The 16,534-nt window shown below is 31.1% G+C and overlaps 2 protein-coding genes across 4 annotated transcripts in view; one reads left to right on the forward strand and one right to left on the reverse strand.

Moving 5' to 3' along the window:
* The first annotated feature begins 276 nt into the window (after positions 1 to 276).
* LOC117179177 (complement component 1 Q subcomponent-binding protein, mitochondrial) lies at positions 277 to 2,351 on the forward strand. Its single transcript, XM_033370905.1, has 5 exons — positions 277 to 641; positions 1,008 to 1,158; positions 1,275 to 1,477; positions 1,888 to 1,976; positions 2,047 to 2,351. The coding sequence occupies exons 1-5, from the start codon at positions 425 to 427 to the stop codon at positions 2,194 to 2,196; spliced, it is 810 nt and encodes a 269-aa protein (XP_033226796.1). The 5' UTR covers positions 277 to 424; the 3' UTR covers positions 2,197 to 2,351.
* Positions 2,352 to 3,043: 692 nt separating this feature from the next.
* LOC117178195 (DNA polymerase delta catalytic subunit) overlaps positions 3,044 to 16,534 on the reverse strand; it is a 14,212-nt gene continuing 721 nt past the window's right edge. For 2 of the 3 annotated variants that reach the window (XM_033369489.1, XM_033369490.1), the window contains exons 2-13: positions 15,622 to 15,724; positions 14,865 to 14,976; positions 14,594 to 14,766; positions 14,190 to 14,449; positions 13,892 to 14,118; positions 13,647 to 13,813; positions 13,331 to 13,576; positions 9,764 to 10,066; positions 6,682 to 7,152; positions 6,189 to 6,595; positions 3,442 to 4,095; positions 3,044 to 3,373 (exon numbers count right to left, since the gene is read on the reverse strand). In XM_033369489.1, coding sequence (XP_033225380.1) covers positions 3,277 to 3,373; positions 3,442 to 4,095; positions 6,189 to 6,595; positions 6,682 to 7,152; positions 9,764 to 10,066; positions 13,331 to 13,576; positions 13,647 to 13,813; positions 13,892 to 14,118; positions 14,190 to 14,449; positions 14,594 to 14,766; positions 14,865 to 14,976; positions 15,622 to 15,724 — 3,220 coding nt within the window. In that variant the 3' untranslated portion in view covers positions 3,044 to 3,276. Of the gene's footprint in view, positions 3,374 to 3,441; positions 4,096 to 6,188; positions 6,596 to 6,681; positions 7,153 to 9,763; positions 10,067 to 13,330; positions 13,577 to 13,646; positions 13,814 to 13,891; positions 14,119 to 14,189; positions 14,450 to 14,593; positions 14,767 to 14,864; positions 14,977 to 15,286; positions 15,406 to 15,621; positions 15,725 to 16,534 lie in introns of those variants that run through there. The other variant, XM_033369491.1, reaches the window with a different exon arrangement.

The following is a 16,534-nucleotide window of genomic DNA, read 5'->3' on the forward strand; positions in this document are numbered from 1 at the left end:
ATGTTGAAAAACGTATTCAGGAAATAATACGTGGATATGGATGACTTGAAGTTTCCCGTTTGAAATTCCCGCCAAATATTGGATGACTTTCTGATTCACTTTCATCATTTTCTTTGCATATCAATTTAATTTCCTTCAAAGATAAATTTTTGCTTACAAGCACTAAGCAAATGAATTAGGCTTCCAAGATTAAAAAATGATTTTCTTTTTATCCTTTTTATCAAAAAACCCGGCATTTTTGACCGGAAACTACATGCATATAAAGCAAATGGCGAAATTCAGTCACGCAATACTTCCGGACACTTCCGGGTTCTTCTCCCTAATACATTTTTCGGTTCTTGCAAACTCCTACACGCCGGCCGCTAAATTTTTCTTCGTAGACCACTAATAAAAGGTTGATAATAAAAAACAGTATTTTAGAGAAATGAATGGAATAGTGAGAAACGTGTTGAGAGTAGCGGCTTTGAAAAATATCGTATCACCGACGATCAATGCAACAAAAACCAACAGTCAAATAAGTCGAACGCTGTGGAACATGTGCAATCGGCCTGAGCACAATGGTCCTAGCCTAACAACACGAGTTATTAAAGTTCACAATGAACTTTGTGAATGTGGAGGTTGCCGGACAGCACACACGAAAGGTATAGGTTATCCTTTTTAATAATCGAGGTTTCTAGACTTAATATTATGTAAAAAGTTGAAATTGATTATAAAACTTGAAATATTCATCGCGAGAATCCAAAGTGTTGAGTACAGTTGGCATGCTTTTTTGTCAAACTGATAATTGCTCTTTGGAAAAGCAAAGCGTTGTTACATAAAGTATACTTCTTAGAACAAATTAAAGTATTTTGTAGCACCGTGACAAAAATTTTAAAATTAAAATTTGAATTAACACAAGTAAAAAAGACGTTTTCAATTTATTTATAGTTTTAATAAAATTTCAACAGTTATAAATATACTTTCTAAAGTCAGAGATTTTAAATATTCTATAATTGTGATTTTTACAGCCGAGAAGGAATTAGTGGAATTCCTTGCAGAGGAAATCGTAGCAGAGAAGAAAGCACAGAAACTAAAGACAATTCCTACAGAACTTCATGGGTTCAAAGTATCTCTTGATGGAGCAGAAGTTAGTCTTGTTAAGAAAGATGGAAATGAAACGTCAGTTTAAATTTTGTTCCTTTTATTTATTTTGTCAATATTCATTCGAAAATCGTTTCTTATTTATCAAAGTTTAAAAGCTAGAATGCGAAATATTGTTTTCTTCTTTCTTACAGAATCACAATTTCTTTTAACATCAACCACACAGTGGATGCAGATGCTGAGCCAGAAATCGATCCTCAGGACGACAAACCTGATATCGGGGAAATGAAGAGCAAACCAAACTTCGAAATCGACATCGTCAGAGGAAACCAAACGTTATCGTTTACTTGCTCCTTTAATAGCGAACCTGGCGCATCAGGAGCGGACGATAATTACAGTAAAAAATTTTTTTTTTTAAATATAGAAAGTCAAATTTAGTACTAATCAAATTTAAATTATTTAAAAAAAATCATCCAAAGTGTTGAGTACAGTTGGCATGTTTTTTTTTTGTCAAAACTGATAATTTATCTTTGGAAAAGAAAAACGTAATACAAAATCTGCTTCAACTTCTTTAAGTTGAAGTGCTTTTCAGCAACGTAACATAAATTTATAAACTTATACTCCTTTAATTGAGTGGCCTCTGGACCGGGAAAAACTTGTTCATACTAGGAAATTGTATATAATTTTTCTCTAAACTTGACACAGTCACCCTGCAATTAAAAAACAAAATAATTTAAAAGTTTTTTTTATTACACAAATAGAAATTTAATTTTATTTGTTCAAACCAAATATGTTCCTTTTTATTAGACGATATTTTCGGAATCGACGAAATTACGCTTTACGAAGGCGAGTATTCTGACAAAGTCTACGCCGTCAGCGGAGAAATTATCGATGGCGTGAGTATTAAGTTAAAATTGTGCAATCAAAGTTGAACATTCCGAATGATTTTAAAATCCTCTTTTTTAGTACCTTTACGACCTTTTGATGAACTACCTCGAAGAGAAAGGAATATCAAACGAATTCGCTGAAAAAATAATGGGACTGAGCACATCTTACGAACACACGGCTTATATTAGTTTACTCGAGGGACTTTCAAAGTTCACCACGGCAACATAATTCCATTAGTTGACTCTACGGTAATAAATTCATCACCTTGTTGCAAGCGAGTATAACGTACGCATGACATGAAAAATACAATTAATAAATAAAAGTTAAACTTATTTTGTTACAGTGAATTATGTTAGGTGCATACTTAGTGTCAGATGCTAGATATTATTTACTTTTTACGTTTAGAAATGTTACACTGATTTTTAAGTACTAAAAATAAATCGTGTTTGTAAATGTGAATTAAGTCTTATTGAGTAGAACCCAGAACATGTAAATTATTCAGGGGTGCTACAGGACTTGGAAGAGTCATGGCATTATTAAAGTTTTTAATAAACCTGTAAAAGTCATGGAATTAAAAAACAAAAAAAATACTGGAAAACCGGGAATTAAATAAAATTACATTTTTTAATCGCGCCTTAATAATTTAGTATTTTATAACAAATTCTATATTTGAAAATTGGAAAAGGTAAATGTCAAAGTGTGAAAATTAAATAAAAAGAAATGGAAGATGTTTAATAAGAAATTCGTGGACTGATTCAGTTTTGATCAATTTTAATAGTCAATTTGATTTCTTGCGATCTAAAAGTTGAATTTTAACTTGGTTAAAAATTTTTGAGTTTTTTTTAGATTACTATTATTTTAAAATGTAATCCTAGTCTTTGCATAAATTGTTCGACTATAATTGATACTAAAGTAATGAAAAAAAGTATATGGTTATGATTACAGTATCTTACAGTTCAGTTTAATTGGCCGAATTAAAAAAAATAGACCTGGAATTTTTCAAAATTATATCTGGAAAAGTCATGGGATTTTGTAACCAGGCTCTTATAGCAAACCTGTTATTGCATTCACTTCATTCAATAGAAAATTAAATTTTATTCCGTATCTTATCACAAGGATTCAATCCAGTACGCCTATAATCGCGCGAATTTACCGCCTCATACAGATAAAGGTCTGCTGAACAGGACTCAAACTAAAAGTACTCGTATATACAATCGGAATTGCGCAGATAAAAAAATAAATAGTCTAATGATCTAAAAACGAATAATACAAATTAAAAAAATGTTAACACATGATTCTGCTCTTCGACTACCACTCAGGAACTCCAAATCTGTCGATTCTCTTCATTTGTGAATCCAAATCCATCTGAACTTTTTTCCTCATGTAGAAAATGGGACAGTCACGACTGAAAAAAATAGAATTTTTAAACATAAAATTACACAAGTAAATTGTATTAAAAGAGAAAATGGTAACCTAGTGCATAAAACTTCCTGATGAAGACTTCCTTGGCACCTCTGACACTCAGTCCACAATCTGCAAAATTTCTCCTCCAACTTTCTGCCTACTGCAACTTCCTTTTCAAAAAATTCATTTTCTTTTTCTTCACAAAATTTACAAAGAGCTAATTTTTCCCGGTCTTGTGTTAAAACTGCCTTGCAACCGATGCAAGTTTCCTTCTTACGAGTGAACGCGACCAAAGCACCAACCCGAGAAGTAGCGATTGTCTTGGTGCGAGTGTGTTCGCCTTTTAAAAGAAGAGATTCTGCTTTATCTCCAAGAATTGGTTCAAAAATTCGAACCAAGGGCTTCGATAATTGATTCTGTAGGTAGTAATTCGTGTCGATAGGGATACTGTTTTCTAAAACATAAATGGGATCCTCTGCTTTCTGATACGCAGGGGTTCCTTTGGGACCGTTTATGAAAACGTAGGGAACTCGGTCCCCAAGTTTCGGGGCTGTCCCGGCGTCTCTTTTCTTCATTTTGGCTGCTAATTCGACGTGAGCTTGTTTCGCTGTGTATTCAGTTTTCGTTAATTCTTTCGTGACGACAAGCTGGGAAATATCAATTCGATTACAGAGGAGGTCGCTGATTATTTGCTTTGCGTAGTCGACTGCTTCGTCCGGGTTTCTGTAAACAAAAATTAATTAATTTAAAGTTTCAAATGAGGCATTTATATTTCAGATTTTAATAGTTTGACAAGATTTGGCAATTATTTCACTACGGCTTCAAAAGATTTAAATTATTAAAAGACTTCAAGAGTTTAATAAGTTTCAAAACATTTCATACAGATTACGCAAAGATTTCGTAAATACTTGAATTATTTCACAAATACTACTAAACCATGCAAAGATTTGAATAATTTCACCAAGATTTCAAAAGATATAAATTATTTCGCAAAGATTTCAAAGGTTTCAAAAGATTTCGAACACTTCATAAATATTTTAATGGATTCACCAAGATTTGAAAATACTTCACTCCCTAATAGCATGGAACGTTCCGCTGGTACCATCGGAACATTCTCGACACGTTCCCAGGAACCTTCTAGAGAGGGCTTACTGTTATTATTCCAGTGTTTTTATTAAACTTTTACTCGGGTAAACCCGGTTAAACATCATAGCCACGGACTAAGTCAAGTGACTGATGAGATTTGAATGTTATAAGTTAATTCAAATAATTTAATACGATGGTTGAAACCTTCTACGATGATGTTGTAGGTATACAATTACGAGCGTCCACGAGCGTTGGAGGTGACAACAGTCACCTCTCGATGCTGGATTATTAAAAACATTTCTGTGTTGAAATGTTGTCACAGGCTTATACTGCGCAGTATGTCGAAGGGATTTTTGTTTAGAATTGGATTTTTATTTGATCATTTTTCGCGGAGCTGTCCCGATATATATCATCAGTCACGGACGCATTTTTATAATGCAATCAAGTGATCTGATGAGAGCAGTCTGCCCAGACTATTATTATTATTATTATCAATAAATATCACGCAAGCCATAAGTAAGAGATACATTAAAATTGATGTCAGTTTATACTATGAATACCATATGATAATGTAGTAGATGTGAATATGCGATAATCAAAACTCAAAAATGGCATCCAATTTTACCAATCTCTTACGGTTTAAGAGATACTTCGTGTTAAAAATAACAATAACGGTAAGTTCCCTTCACGCGCCTTTTGAACGTTCCGTGCTATATAGGTGCTGGTTTTCAAAGGGTTCGCAACGATTTCAATCAATTCACAATGATCAGAATGAATTTACCAAGATGTCAAAAGAATTTAAATATTTCTATTATTTTACAAAGATTTCAAGGGTTTCATAGATTCCAAAAGACTTTACAAAGTTTTGAAAAGAATATAAAAATTTCAATGACTTCACCAATATTTCAAAAGATTTCAAAAAGATTTTAATGACTTCACAAATATTTCTAAACAATTAATTGATTTCACCCAAAATTTGAAAAGATTGAAATTGTTACGTAAAGATTTTAAAGGTTTTAAAAGACTTCACAATGGTTTTGCGAAGATTTCACGAACATCTGAATGGTTTTACAAATACTTAAAAAATTCAAAGATTTAAATGTTGCCATACAAATGTTCTAAGATTAAAAAAGAAATCGATGATTTTACCAACATTTCAAAAGATTTAAATTGTTTCACAAAGATTTCACAGATTTCAATGATTCCACCATGATTTCAAAAGATTTAAATTATTTCGCAAAGATCAACCATTTTTTTTATTCGAATGATTTCATAGAGGTTTAAAGAGAATTCAAAGATGTCTCATCGATTCCAATACTTCGCAAATACTTGAATGTATTCACGAAGACTTCAAATAGTTTATAAAGATTTCAATATGCTTTACTGATTTCAAATTAATTAAAAGACTTCAATGGTTTAACAAAATCAGACTCCGATGATTTCAGAAAGATTTCAAAGATTTAAAAAGGAATGAAAAGATTTAAACGATTTCACCAAGATTTAAAAAGATTTAAAAATAGTTGAAAAATTAAATTACTTTGAAAACACTTCATAGATTTAATAAGTCTTTACAAAGATTCCAAGAGAAATTAAATTCAAGAGAATTAAAAAATCCCAATGATTTTACAAAGGTCTAAGAAGAATTAAGAGATCACAATGTTTTTACAAAAACATGGAAGATTTCCCAGATTTTAATGATTGCCAATCCCTCGTAATATTTTAATTATTACCTGTCAATGAGCAACTTTTGCAAGCAGGTGTTCATCATGTTCGCAACAAGTGGACAGTTATCTCTCCTAACGGTTTCCAATCCTTTGCAGTCCATCTTGTCGTATTTTTCTGGCGTCGTAAAATACAGGCCAGCGTAGCGTTTCTTATTAATTAAGAGATAAGGATAATAGACCTTTTCGAATTCGAGTTTAATCGGTTTAATGAATTTCGAGGAAACATACTCAGCAGCCTCTCTGCCAAGATCCATCGCTTCTCGAATGTCCGTTACACCAAACTTGACCATCACGGAATCAGTGTCACCGTAAATGACATTTGCATCGTGCTTGTATCCATTCTTTTTACAATAATGATCTTCCACCTCCTGCTTCGTCTTCTCGATCATTGTTCTTCCATAAGCAGTCACACTCTGAAAATTGAATTTAAAATTCTCGGATCATTCAGAAAAAAAAGAGAAGAAAAAAAGAGAAAATAAATCTATAAACTAATCCCTACGGCAGATATTTCTAAGCAGGGCAGTTTCCCCATTTGTGCTCCCGTGAAACCGTAAACAGAATTCGCAGAAACTTTCAAAGCGTACTGTCTTCCGTCCAAGACTTTCTTTTTCAAGGGATCTTGCTCTTTCTTCAACTCTGCTTTCGCGACTTTTCTGGCAGTCAATAAATTTTCTAGAATTTCGGGTAAGATTCCTTTTCTCGCAGGGAATTTAACGAACATTGCATTGTGAGGGGTTCTTGTGATTTGGTCCTCAGGAAGTTGTAATTTATGTTGCGAACTGGCAGTCAAGAGAGTTGTGTAACACAAATTGTGGGCCATGATGATGCTTGGATATAGCGAACTGAAATCCAAAGTCGCGATTGGATCGCTGTAATATCCACGCTTTGGCTCTATCACAGTCGCTCCTTCGAACTGTTCGTCCGACCCTTGACCTTGATGAGTTGGGATGAGATATCCTTGTTCTTGAGTCTAAAATTAATTGGAAGATTAAGACTAGTAATCAATTAAATTTATAATTCCAAAGTCATACTTACTAGCTATTAGCCATACATTCTTACAGGGCCCGGACTCACTTCAAAGATAAACAATTGTGTCCAAATTAACATAACTCGAATGCTATTAAAGAATTCGCATAGTGACGTCAGTCGCATGGAATTTCGAAAAACTTACTTCTTTAGAAATTTAGTGTCAACGTTTCAGATAAATAACTTTAATTTATAATACTATTTTACGAAGAAAATGAGATCAAACGCTATACCTATAGAAGAATACATAAGTTAATGAACAATGTGCAGTAACTTGCATTTCTTCTTTCTAGCTTAAGATCCTATGAATTTGCAAATTATATTAGTACAAATAAAATTAATTTTGATGTCCGTTGAGTTTTTTAAAGTTTTAATATTACAATAATAAAACAAAACAATATTGTGAAGAAATTCCATGAAATTATATTGATAATTTTGCATTTCTATTGAATTTCGAAAATATTTTATTTCGTGAATTCTAAACTTAATTTACATAATTCATATAATTTATTTCTAAACTTTATTCATATCATTTTATAGAATTTTATATGAAGCCATTTAAATTAGTTTTTTATAGCAGGTTTGCTATAAAAATTTAGTTTACACATTTGCGATCTTTTCCAGGTTTTTGGCAGGTAATTAAAATGATTTTAAACTTACGCTAACAGTTCTACTCCAGAAAAATTAAAGACTTTTAGACTTTCAAAGGGAAAGAAAAATACCATTAAAGAATAATAATCGTAAAAATGTAAATAATTAAACTCTGATTTGAACTATTTGCAAAGATAAAGAAAATCTTTGAAAGTTAATTCCAATGAAATTAATGAATTTCCTCCAAACATTATAGAAACTTTTAAGTGTTTTCAAATCTTAAGAATTTTTACATACTTTGAATAATTTGAAAATGTATTACCTTCGAATTTACGGGCCACAATATTAGGATGCACAACGAAAATGTAAACTTTAAAATTTTGCAAACTCTATATCCGAAATTTCATCGTTGTGGTGAAAAAACACTGCCGTAAAATTTCTTTGATTAAAATTTTTATTTACTGAGGAATAAGCCCTTAATTTGACGAAAAGAATAGGTTTTAAGATACTATCGGGCTTATGACACAACATTTTTTTGTTCCATTAAAATTAATGGTCTGTTATTGTCTGCAATGGCCCGTGAACATTTTCTGTCCTGGAATAATATGCACAAAATTTCTTCTACAATATAAAGGGAATATTTTCCATAATTATTAAATTTAAACTATTTATACAAGGTGAGAGAAAAAACTTGAATTTCGAAATACTCATTTCTTACAGTTTAAAGATTATTACATTAGTACTTTAAAATGGATTTTTACCTGGCATTACCTGAAAAAGATATGAAGTGGTTAATTAATATTGATTTAGTTGCAGTACTTTGACAACTGTCGATTTTTTAGAATTCCAGAGGACGTTAATCGTCTTGATCGTAAATTATAAAAGGAACTGATTTTGTTCCTCTTGACCAAAAAATACATTTTAAAGTACTGGAGGAATTTTTAAACTATAAAAATTTGTATTTTTTGTGTATTTCGAGATTCAAGATTTTTTTCTTTTACCCGGCATAAATATTTTGAATGTATCAATGCATGTGCATATTATTCTAGAAAAAAATATTAAGGAGCTATTTTAAACCAGTAATGGTAATAAAACCACACATTTTCATAAATTCTTTCCGAGAGCTAAAGATTTTTTTAGCCTTGCATTTTTTTAAAACGAAAACTAAGAACAGTCGAACGGAATCTCTAATTATTTTTTTTTAAATTAAAAGAAAATTTATCACAGTATTTTTTCACCAAAAGGAAGAAATGTATGGAGTTGCCCGAATTACTAAATTTTGATAATCTAAAGATTTTTTTCAATTTGACATAATCTCTAGGTTATAGATTTTGTACAAAAATTTAAAAAAAAACAGGAAACTCTGATATTAATAATAAATGTATACTGCTTATTTAGCATCTAGTTTAGCATTGTTTAGACTTGAAGCTATTAGCATTCAAACATCGTTAAATTTGAAACTGACTTATATTTAAATTGTCAAATACGAAGTTTTTTAACTTTGATATATATATATATATATATGTATGTAATAGATTTTTGAACGATATTCAAATGAAAATGTATGGACAATAAAGGCTTTTATTTTAGAAATTATACTTTGAAGCAGTACTTTGAAGCAGTTCAAATGGTACAATTTCGAAAGATTTCTCTTCTAAAAGTTGAAAATATCGAACATTCAGCAGCTTAGAAAATAAAGAATAGATAAAATGAAAATATTTTGAATTAATTTTTGTATATATTAACCTTTGTGAATATTTTTCGTTATACATTTTTATCATGGAGATTGTAGACATGTTATTTTAGACAATCGGCGAAAAAGTTAGAAAATATTTTTAAAGGGAAAGTGGAGAAATAGTGGCACTTTTCATAATAGTGGCAAAATAGTGACATTGTTTAAAAAAGTGGCAAAATAGTGTCAACAGTGGCGTAAGTTTGAATCCAACTCTTAGTTATAAATTTACCTTTCTCAAGAGTTGCGAGACAACTTTTATCTGCTGACCTCTTGTCAACAAAGTAGACAAGGAAACTCCAGTTACTCTTGCCATCTCCATATAGATGATGATGCACATCAACTTGTCTAATAACCTGAGAGGCAAGTAAGCATCCTTTAAGCAATAAACAGCAAGCCGACGACGAGTTTGTGAGTTTCCTTTCTGCAAATCAGTAATAATACTATGGTGCACGTCCTCTTTCTGTTCCTGCAGAAAGTGGTAACTCACAGCATTCAAGGAATACGATCTCAATTTATAGTCTCGTACTAAAACCTGAAATGAAATGAGTCTAATTTAATGATGGTGTCTAGAAATAATTAAGAAGGAAATTAAAGATCTTTTCCAGTCAAACTGGGAAAATAAAGTTCAAGGTTTTAGTTATATTTATGTCGGTACACTAAGGTGGTTCGCAGAAAAACTCGTTTTTATTTTTCGGTTGCCGTAAAGCGACAGTATTTCTCTGACTGAAAAAATACTCTCCCAATTTTTTTAGAATTTTATAAAATTGTTTAGAGGTTTCGAGCGTCAAATTTACGTAAAAAGTGAGAATTCCGTTTTTTTCGATTTGTTTACAAATATTTATATTAGTTTTACAGAAATATCTTATAAATTAAAATTGTAGCCAATACAAAGGACAAAACTCCCATTTGGTATTCGGTTGGAAGAAAATGATTTTGGACCGATAAAAGTAATAAAAAAAAATCTGCCCGCTTCGCGTGCATATTCTCATCGCGCGCGGCTCGCTTCGCTCGCAAATTTGAGCGCGCCTAGGGCACGCGACGGTTGAATCTCGCGCTTCCCGTTCGGATATTTATTCTTTGCATTTGGAATGCTTGAAAAAAACTTTATCAAAAAGATCTCTTTAGATGGCAATATTTATATGCGTCTTCATATTCTGAATTGTCTACTTAATTAAGTATAGTCAAAGATTAAGTTTTTCAAAGCTCGGTAGGCTTTGAGGTACACATTCTCATCGTGACACTCGCGCTGCGCGCTCGATTTCCGACCGAAATTTGTAAACAGGTTTTGTTGGATTTTTTGTCTCGAAACTTTCGTCATTTTTCCACAGATTTTATTTTATTTTTTTTTCAACGTTATTTTTCACGAATAAAATAGAAGGTACGCGTCCTATCAAGAAGTGAATCATAAAGAAATTGTAGATCTTTTTGGGATTACCATTTTTGTTAATTCATATTTTTTCGTATTCTACATAGTTTGTCCACAAAATGGAATTTTCCGTTATTCTTTGTGCAATCAAAATTTGAATTTTCGATTTTTGAAGAAAATCCAAAAATTGGTTATGATAATATTGTAGGGCTTTCAAAAAGAAATGTTTTTCTTCTCTTGACTTTTTTTCATATCGTGCGTTTTTCGGCTTCAAATTTTTATTTTCAGTTGATTAAAAAAATTTTGAAAACGCTATAACTCTGAGAATTTTCTTTTTATCGAAAAAGTCAGAAGGATAAATTGTTTGTTCTTTTTAATACTATAAATATCCGTACATAGAATTTTCAAATCCAGAAAAAAGTTGTCTCAAAAATTTTCAAAATGTGCTCACTTTTTGAATTTTTATCAAAAATGGCTGGTTCACGAACTCGTCCTTTCTTTTAGGACCTGGAAAAAGTGTGCCAAAGATGAGTTTGATTCGTTCTTTTTTTCGAGAGTTATCGTGTTTACGGACGGATGGCCGGACCTGATTTTCGGATTTTCGGATCTCCATAAAATCACTGTAACTAAAACTTGATAAAATAGCATATTGCTATTTTATCAAATCTTAGTGATGAAGAAACCACTAAGTCTTTTAAAGGAAATTTTTTTTTTAAATATTTTTTTCTGGTGTCCAGGTTTAAAAATTTTCGATCTCATCTCTATAGTATATTTTTTCTCAATTGTGTAGATAGAGGTCCCAGCATCTTGGCAATCCTTATAAAAAAGGTTTAGAAGCACAATTATACTCTTGTATTTGTCTCTTCTTAAGAAATCATACTTTTTATGTCTTTTACCAACGCCAAAAAATTAGAGTTTTCTCCATTTTATTAGCTACTATTTTAATTCATAAGATATTTCTCTTAACTAATATGTATATTTACAACAACAAAAACTTAAACTGGAAAATCTCAATTTTTACGTAAATTTAATGCTCACAACCTCCTAAACGATCTTTCAAAAATCTGAACAAATTAGGAGATTATTTTGTCACCCAGAGAAATAAACTGTCGCGATACGCCGCTGAAAAATAAAAATAAGTATTTTGTGAACCAAGCCACGATACACCCCAACATTATGTTTAGAAATATCGGATTTATCCTAGAACTTATAAAAAAAACTAACAAAGAAAGTACATAGATAAATTTCGATACAATTATTCGATTAATTAAAATTTTTTACTTTATCTGCTATATCAGAGATTGTACCTTACCGACAGTAGATCAACCCTCCAAACCATGAAGGCAGAAAATCTACACAATATCGATCAAGTTAAGAATCTTCAATAATAGAAAATGCTTAACATCTTAATAAGACTAGATGGAAAATAATATTTTTAAATTAAAATTATTTCTTGAAAAAAAGATCCTACTCCATCTTCACTCCATTGGGAATCGAACCACAAAACTTCTGATTAATTTGGGAAAAATGATAAAGCTCTCTGAGATATAACGCACAATATGAAATGTTGATTTTAAAAGTAACCATAAATAATTATTGTATTTTATTATATACTTAAGTAATAGAAATTGTTTGCTTTTTGACAATATTAAAAACTTTACTTTGAAGGTTTTTTTACAACTCGATAATATTTTTCAAATTGTCAATTAATCGCAACTAATGATTTCTGATCTCAGAATAAAATTGGCAACAACTTGGTAACACATTTGAGGTATTTCATTAAGTCGTACATTAAAGAAGATGACCGTAACCAAAAAACATTATGTTTAGAATAAAATATGTATTTGAAAAGAAAAAAATTTCCCGCGCAACTAATATTTTTTATGATTTGTCAGTTGAATATACAAAGAATGTACTCGATAATAGTCTACTATGTTTAAAAAATGAAACAATATCTACTAAAAAGGTCAGAGCTCACTTAGCGTACTCATGCGATTAGGTGTTAGTTAAAAAGTGTATTTCTGTGGTAAGCAGAGTAGAAAATTAAAAATTTATAAAATTATTCATAATATTAATGTATCTTTGTTGTAATTTATCAAATAATTAGCATAATCGTATAAAAATTCCTTTGAAATCTCTTCATACATTCAATAATAAACCAAAGATATAAGTCATATCTTAATTTTATTTAAACTTCTAAGAAATTCTTCTAATTGAGAATGTTATCTTATCCTATACTAAAAGATTTAAATTACTCTTCGTATTACAATAAAATAAATCTTTTTTAAGCAAAAAATAATTAAAATTCAAGGTTCTCAGGAAAACTTCAAAGAAATTACGAGGGGTTTTCAGGTCGCTAAATACCCTGCATCTATAATTATGCTTTACAGCAAAATTAATCTAGTAATAGTAAAGCATTAATATATTTACCAATAATAAATCGAAAGGCACTCTTCCTTCAAAATTAACATGCTTGTTTTCTCGACGTCCCATCTGTTTGCTTTGAAGCACTTGATTCCTGATAACTGATTTAATATTCTTTATCCGTCCCAAAAAATTGAAGTCCTTTACTTTCAAGTGTTGGGCTCGATTAATTAGATAAGGAAAATCGAAATTATTGATGTTATAACCAGTAAAGATGTCTGGGTCTAATTGCCTGATGAATTCTGCCCATTTCTTTAAATAGTAAGATAAAAAATAAATTGTTAAATTATTAACCGTTATATATTTTTGGAACAATTTTTACCTGTAACATTTGTTGTTCAGTTTGGTAACTAAGCACCTGGCATCCAACAATAGGTGCACAGGTGTCCAGGGTAAAAATATTTCGCAGAAAGGGTTCAGCTTCGCCTTGCCTAATCACCATGTTCGCAATCTGGATAACAGGATCGTGATTTGGCTCAGGAAATATTCCTGAAAAGAAAATATGCATGTTCTTAAAATTAGTATGCTTTTATAGGCTGATTTGACTAGATGTTTGGCAAATCTTACCTTTACGACCAGCGCATTCAATATCGAAACTAAGAATTCTGAAAGGAGCGACTTTGGACCACTCGCCTTCGGGTGGGTGAGCCACAAAAGCATCCCAGGCTACATCAACTTCCAATTGGCATCTTGAAGTTATAGGCAACCCGTGATTGTCACGTCCACGCAGCTTCCACTTTCCAGGTTTCAATTCGACCCACGAACATCCAACCATATGAGTGTCAACCATAAATCTTTAATGTAATCGAAAGTATTATGAGTCATTTTAAACATATAAAAGAGTTGCTGAATACATCATAATTACCTAATGTCAAAATCAATATTGCTTTCGAAGGCCTGATAAGTGTGATTAAAAGCAGAATAAACCACTTCGTTCTCTAACAATCTTTTACAAGCGGCTATCAATTTCGGCAAAGCGACAGTGATTTTAAGGAACGGCGCCTTTTCCTCTCCTGAATACCCATAAACACTTTGCCTATGGACTAGTTCGACTGCTAAAATGGCCTCCTGAACGTTGTCAGGATTGGATCTCATATCCCTTTTCGTTGCATTGTTAAGAGCCTCCTATTTAGAGAATATTTAGATAACTTCATTATTTTTACAAGTTTTTTTAATGGACACAAATATTATCCCAGATTATACCAAATGAGATACCATAGTTTTCTCCATCATTTAAAATGTATTATAACCTAATTTGACTTTTTATACCTTGAAGGATCCACAGTGATGGTCTGTAAATTTAGGCGGAGCAGTAACAAAAAGATATGGACAAAATCCGTGAACGTGACAACATACAGAGTTGCCTTCTTCCGTGACTCCATACAATCTCATCACTGGGACAGGACCTACTTTACTTCCTGGCATTCCAGGTAGCGGTTGATCTGAAGTTGAAATATAAAAATGCAATCACTAAGTCGAATAAAACAACAATTATAAATAAAATACTAATATATAAATTAGTCTTGTATGTATTATCTACCTGTGTAGTGATCGACATCTAATTGCTGGAAAGCTAATGAGTCTTTCGTAGGATTTAAAATCGGAGGCGGAGGTCTGCTCCACTTTGCAGAAGTGTTTTCCTGCTCTGGTCCCTATCAAAAAACACCATCAACATACCGAATTATTCAATTATTTAAATCATTTGTTTGAACATTCTAGAATTTTTTTATCGAAAACAGTGCAGTTTTGAAAGTATTCTGAATACTAATTTTGCAAAACGATAAAGGCAAAATGAAAGAAAAGAATTTGGAACAATTTTGATTTTGTTTCCAATTTTGTATGGAAAAAAAAAAATATATATATATGTGCGAAAAAACATTTTTCGATTTAACCTCTTATCTTAGAAAATTCAATTTTTATTGAATACAGCATTTCTTGTCGTTTTAAAAATAAAAAGCATACCTGTTTTGGACATTTCCAATTCATTACAGAAAGTAGAAATCAACGAGATATTCTTCAAAAAGATACTATTTTTTAATGTATTTGGGCAAATTTCAAATATATTGCATCAAAGGTTTTTGCATAAACAGTCAATACTTTATGCAAAAATTATGTTGGTATGCTGACTAAAACCGCGAAATTCAAGTGCAAGTGAAATGCTTGAATAATTTGTTATGAATAAGAGGATTTTATAAACCTTTAAACAAAAAAGTGTAGATTTTAAAAGTTAACTGAGGTTATCTAATAAAAATGAGGACCTCTTGAAGGTTGCAGTTAGATAAAAAAATATAAAGTACTTCTCCTTTCTCCACGATAGGATCAAATAGCATTTCATCGTCGATTCCGTCGAGCATTGATGCCAATTCCGATTCAAATGTGGACGGAGTATCATCATCGTCCCTGAAAAAAATTTGTATTGAAGATTTTTCATTTTAAAAATTAGTTTAATTGACTTCAATTATTGTCTGTCACTATTCTCTTATGTTAGCAAGCAAGAATAATACAAATAATTTAAAAAATTCGAAATTTTGATTTGAAATAATCGTCCAAATATTTAAAAAAATAATCCTCAATGAATTGATCAAAAAAGTTTTTCAAAATGATTAAAAAAAAGAGCACTTTTTACGACTGAATTTATTGATAGAATTTCTATAATAATTCAGTTTTAATATCATAATTAAAAGTTTAGAAAATTAATTACAGGATCTGAAACTCAATTAAGATGCTTTAGAGTTAAGAATAAAAAAGAATTGAACTTTGAAACCAAAAACACAGTCTTGTGGTAAAAAGACTTAAATTATCGATTCTTATTATATTTTACAAGTAATAAAGATATATTACTCATAATTATTAGTATTATTTGGGTATGTAATATATATTTTTAGCAACAAAATTACAAACTGTCTACAGTTACAAAAATTTCCGTAAGACAAACCCCTTTTCCAGCTCTTTCGCTATTACGGAACGTTTCGTAATACTATGTAGCCCTATAAGCGCTACAATTCACCACGGTAAATTCTACGGAAAATCCCGTAATACTAGCAACCAGTTCCAAACTATTATAATTGCTTTTAAGGGCATGTGACACAGCTAAATACCTATATTACTGATCTCACTTTTTCCGTTCACTGAATGTTTTTTTGAACCTAAGAACTTTTTTTGTAAATAAAATATCGAGCTGAAACTTTGGGAAATGTATTAGAGTACAAT

The sequence above is a fragment of the Belonocnema kinseyi genome, chromosome 8, assembly GCF_010883055.1.
Source record: "Belonocnema kinseyi isolate 2016_QV_RU_SX_M_011 chromosome 8, B_treatae_v1, whole genome shotgun sequence".
Taxonomy (NCBI): domain Eukaryota; kingdom Metazoa; phylum Arthropoda; class Insecta; order Hymenoptera; family Cynipidae; genus Belonocnema; species Belonocnema kinseyi.

Bases quoted from the DNA above. Each gene is read 5' to 3' on its own strand.
- LOC117179177 (XM_033370905.1), top strand. From the start codon at position 425: ATGAATGGAATAGTGAGAAACGTGTTGAGAGTAGCGGCTTTGAAAAAT. The intron at 1,478-1,887 runs GTAAAAAATTTT...CCTTTTTATTAG, and splicing joins AGGAGCGGACGATAATTACA to ACGATATTTTCGGAATCGAC. The intron at 1,977-2,046 runs GTGAGTATTAAG...CCTCTTTTTTAG, and splicing joins GCGGAGAAATTATCGATGGC to TACCTTTACGACCTTTTGAT.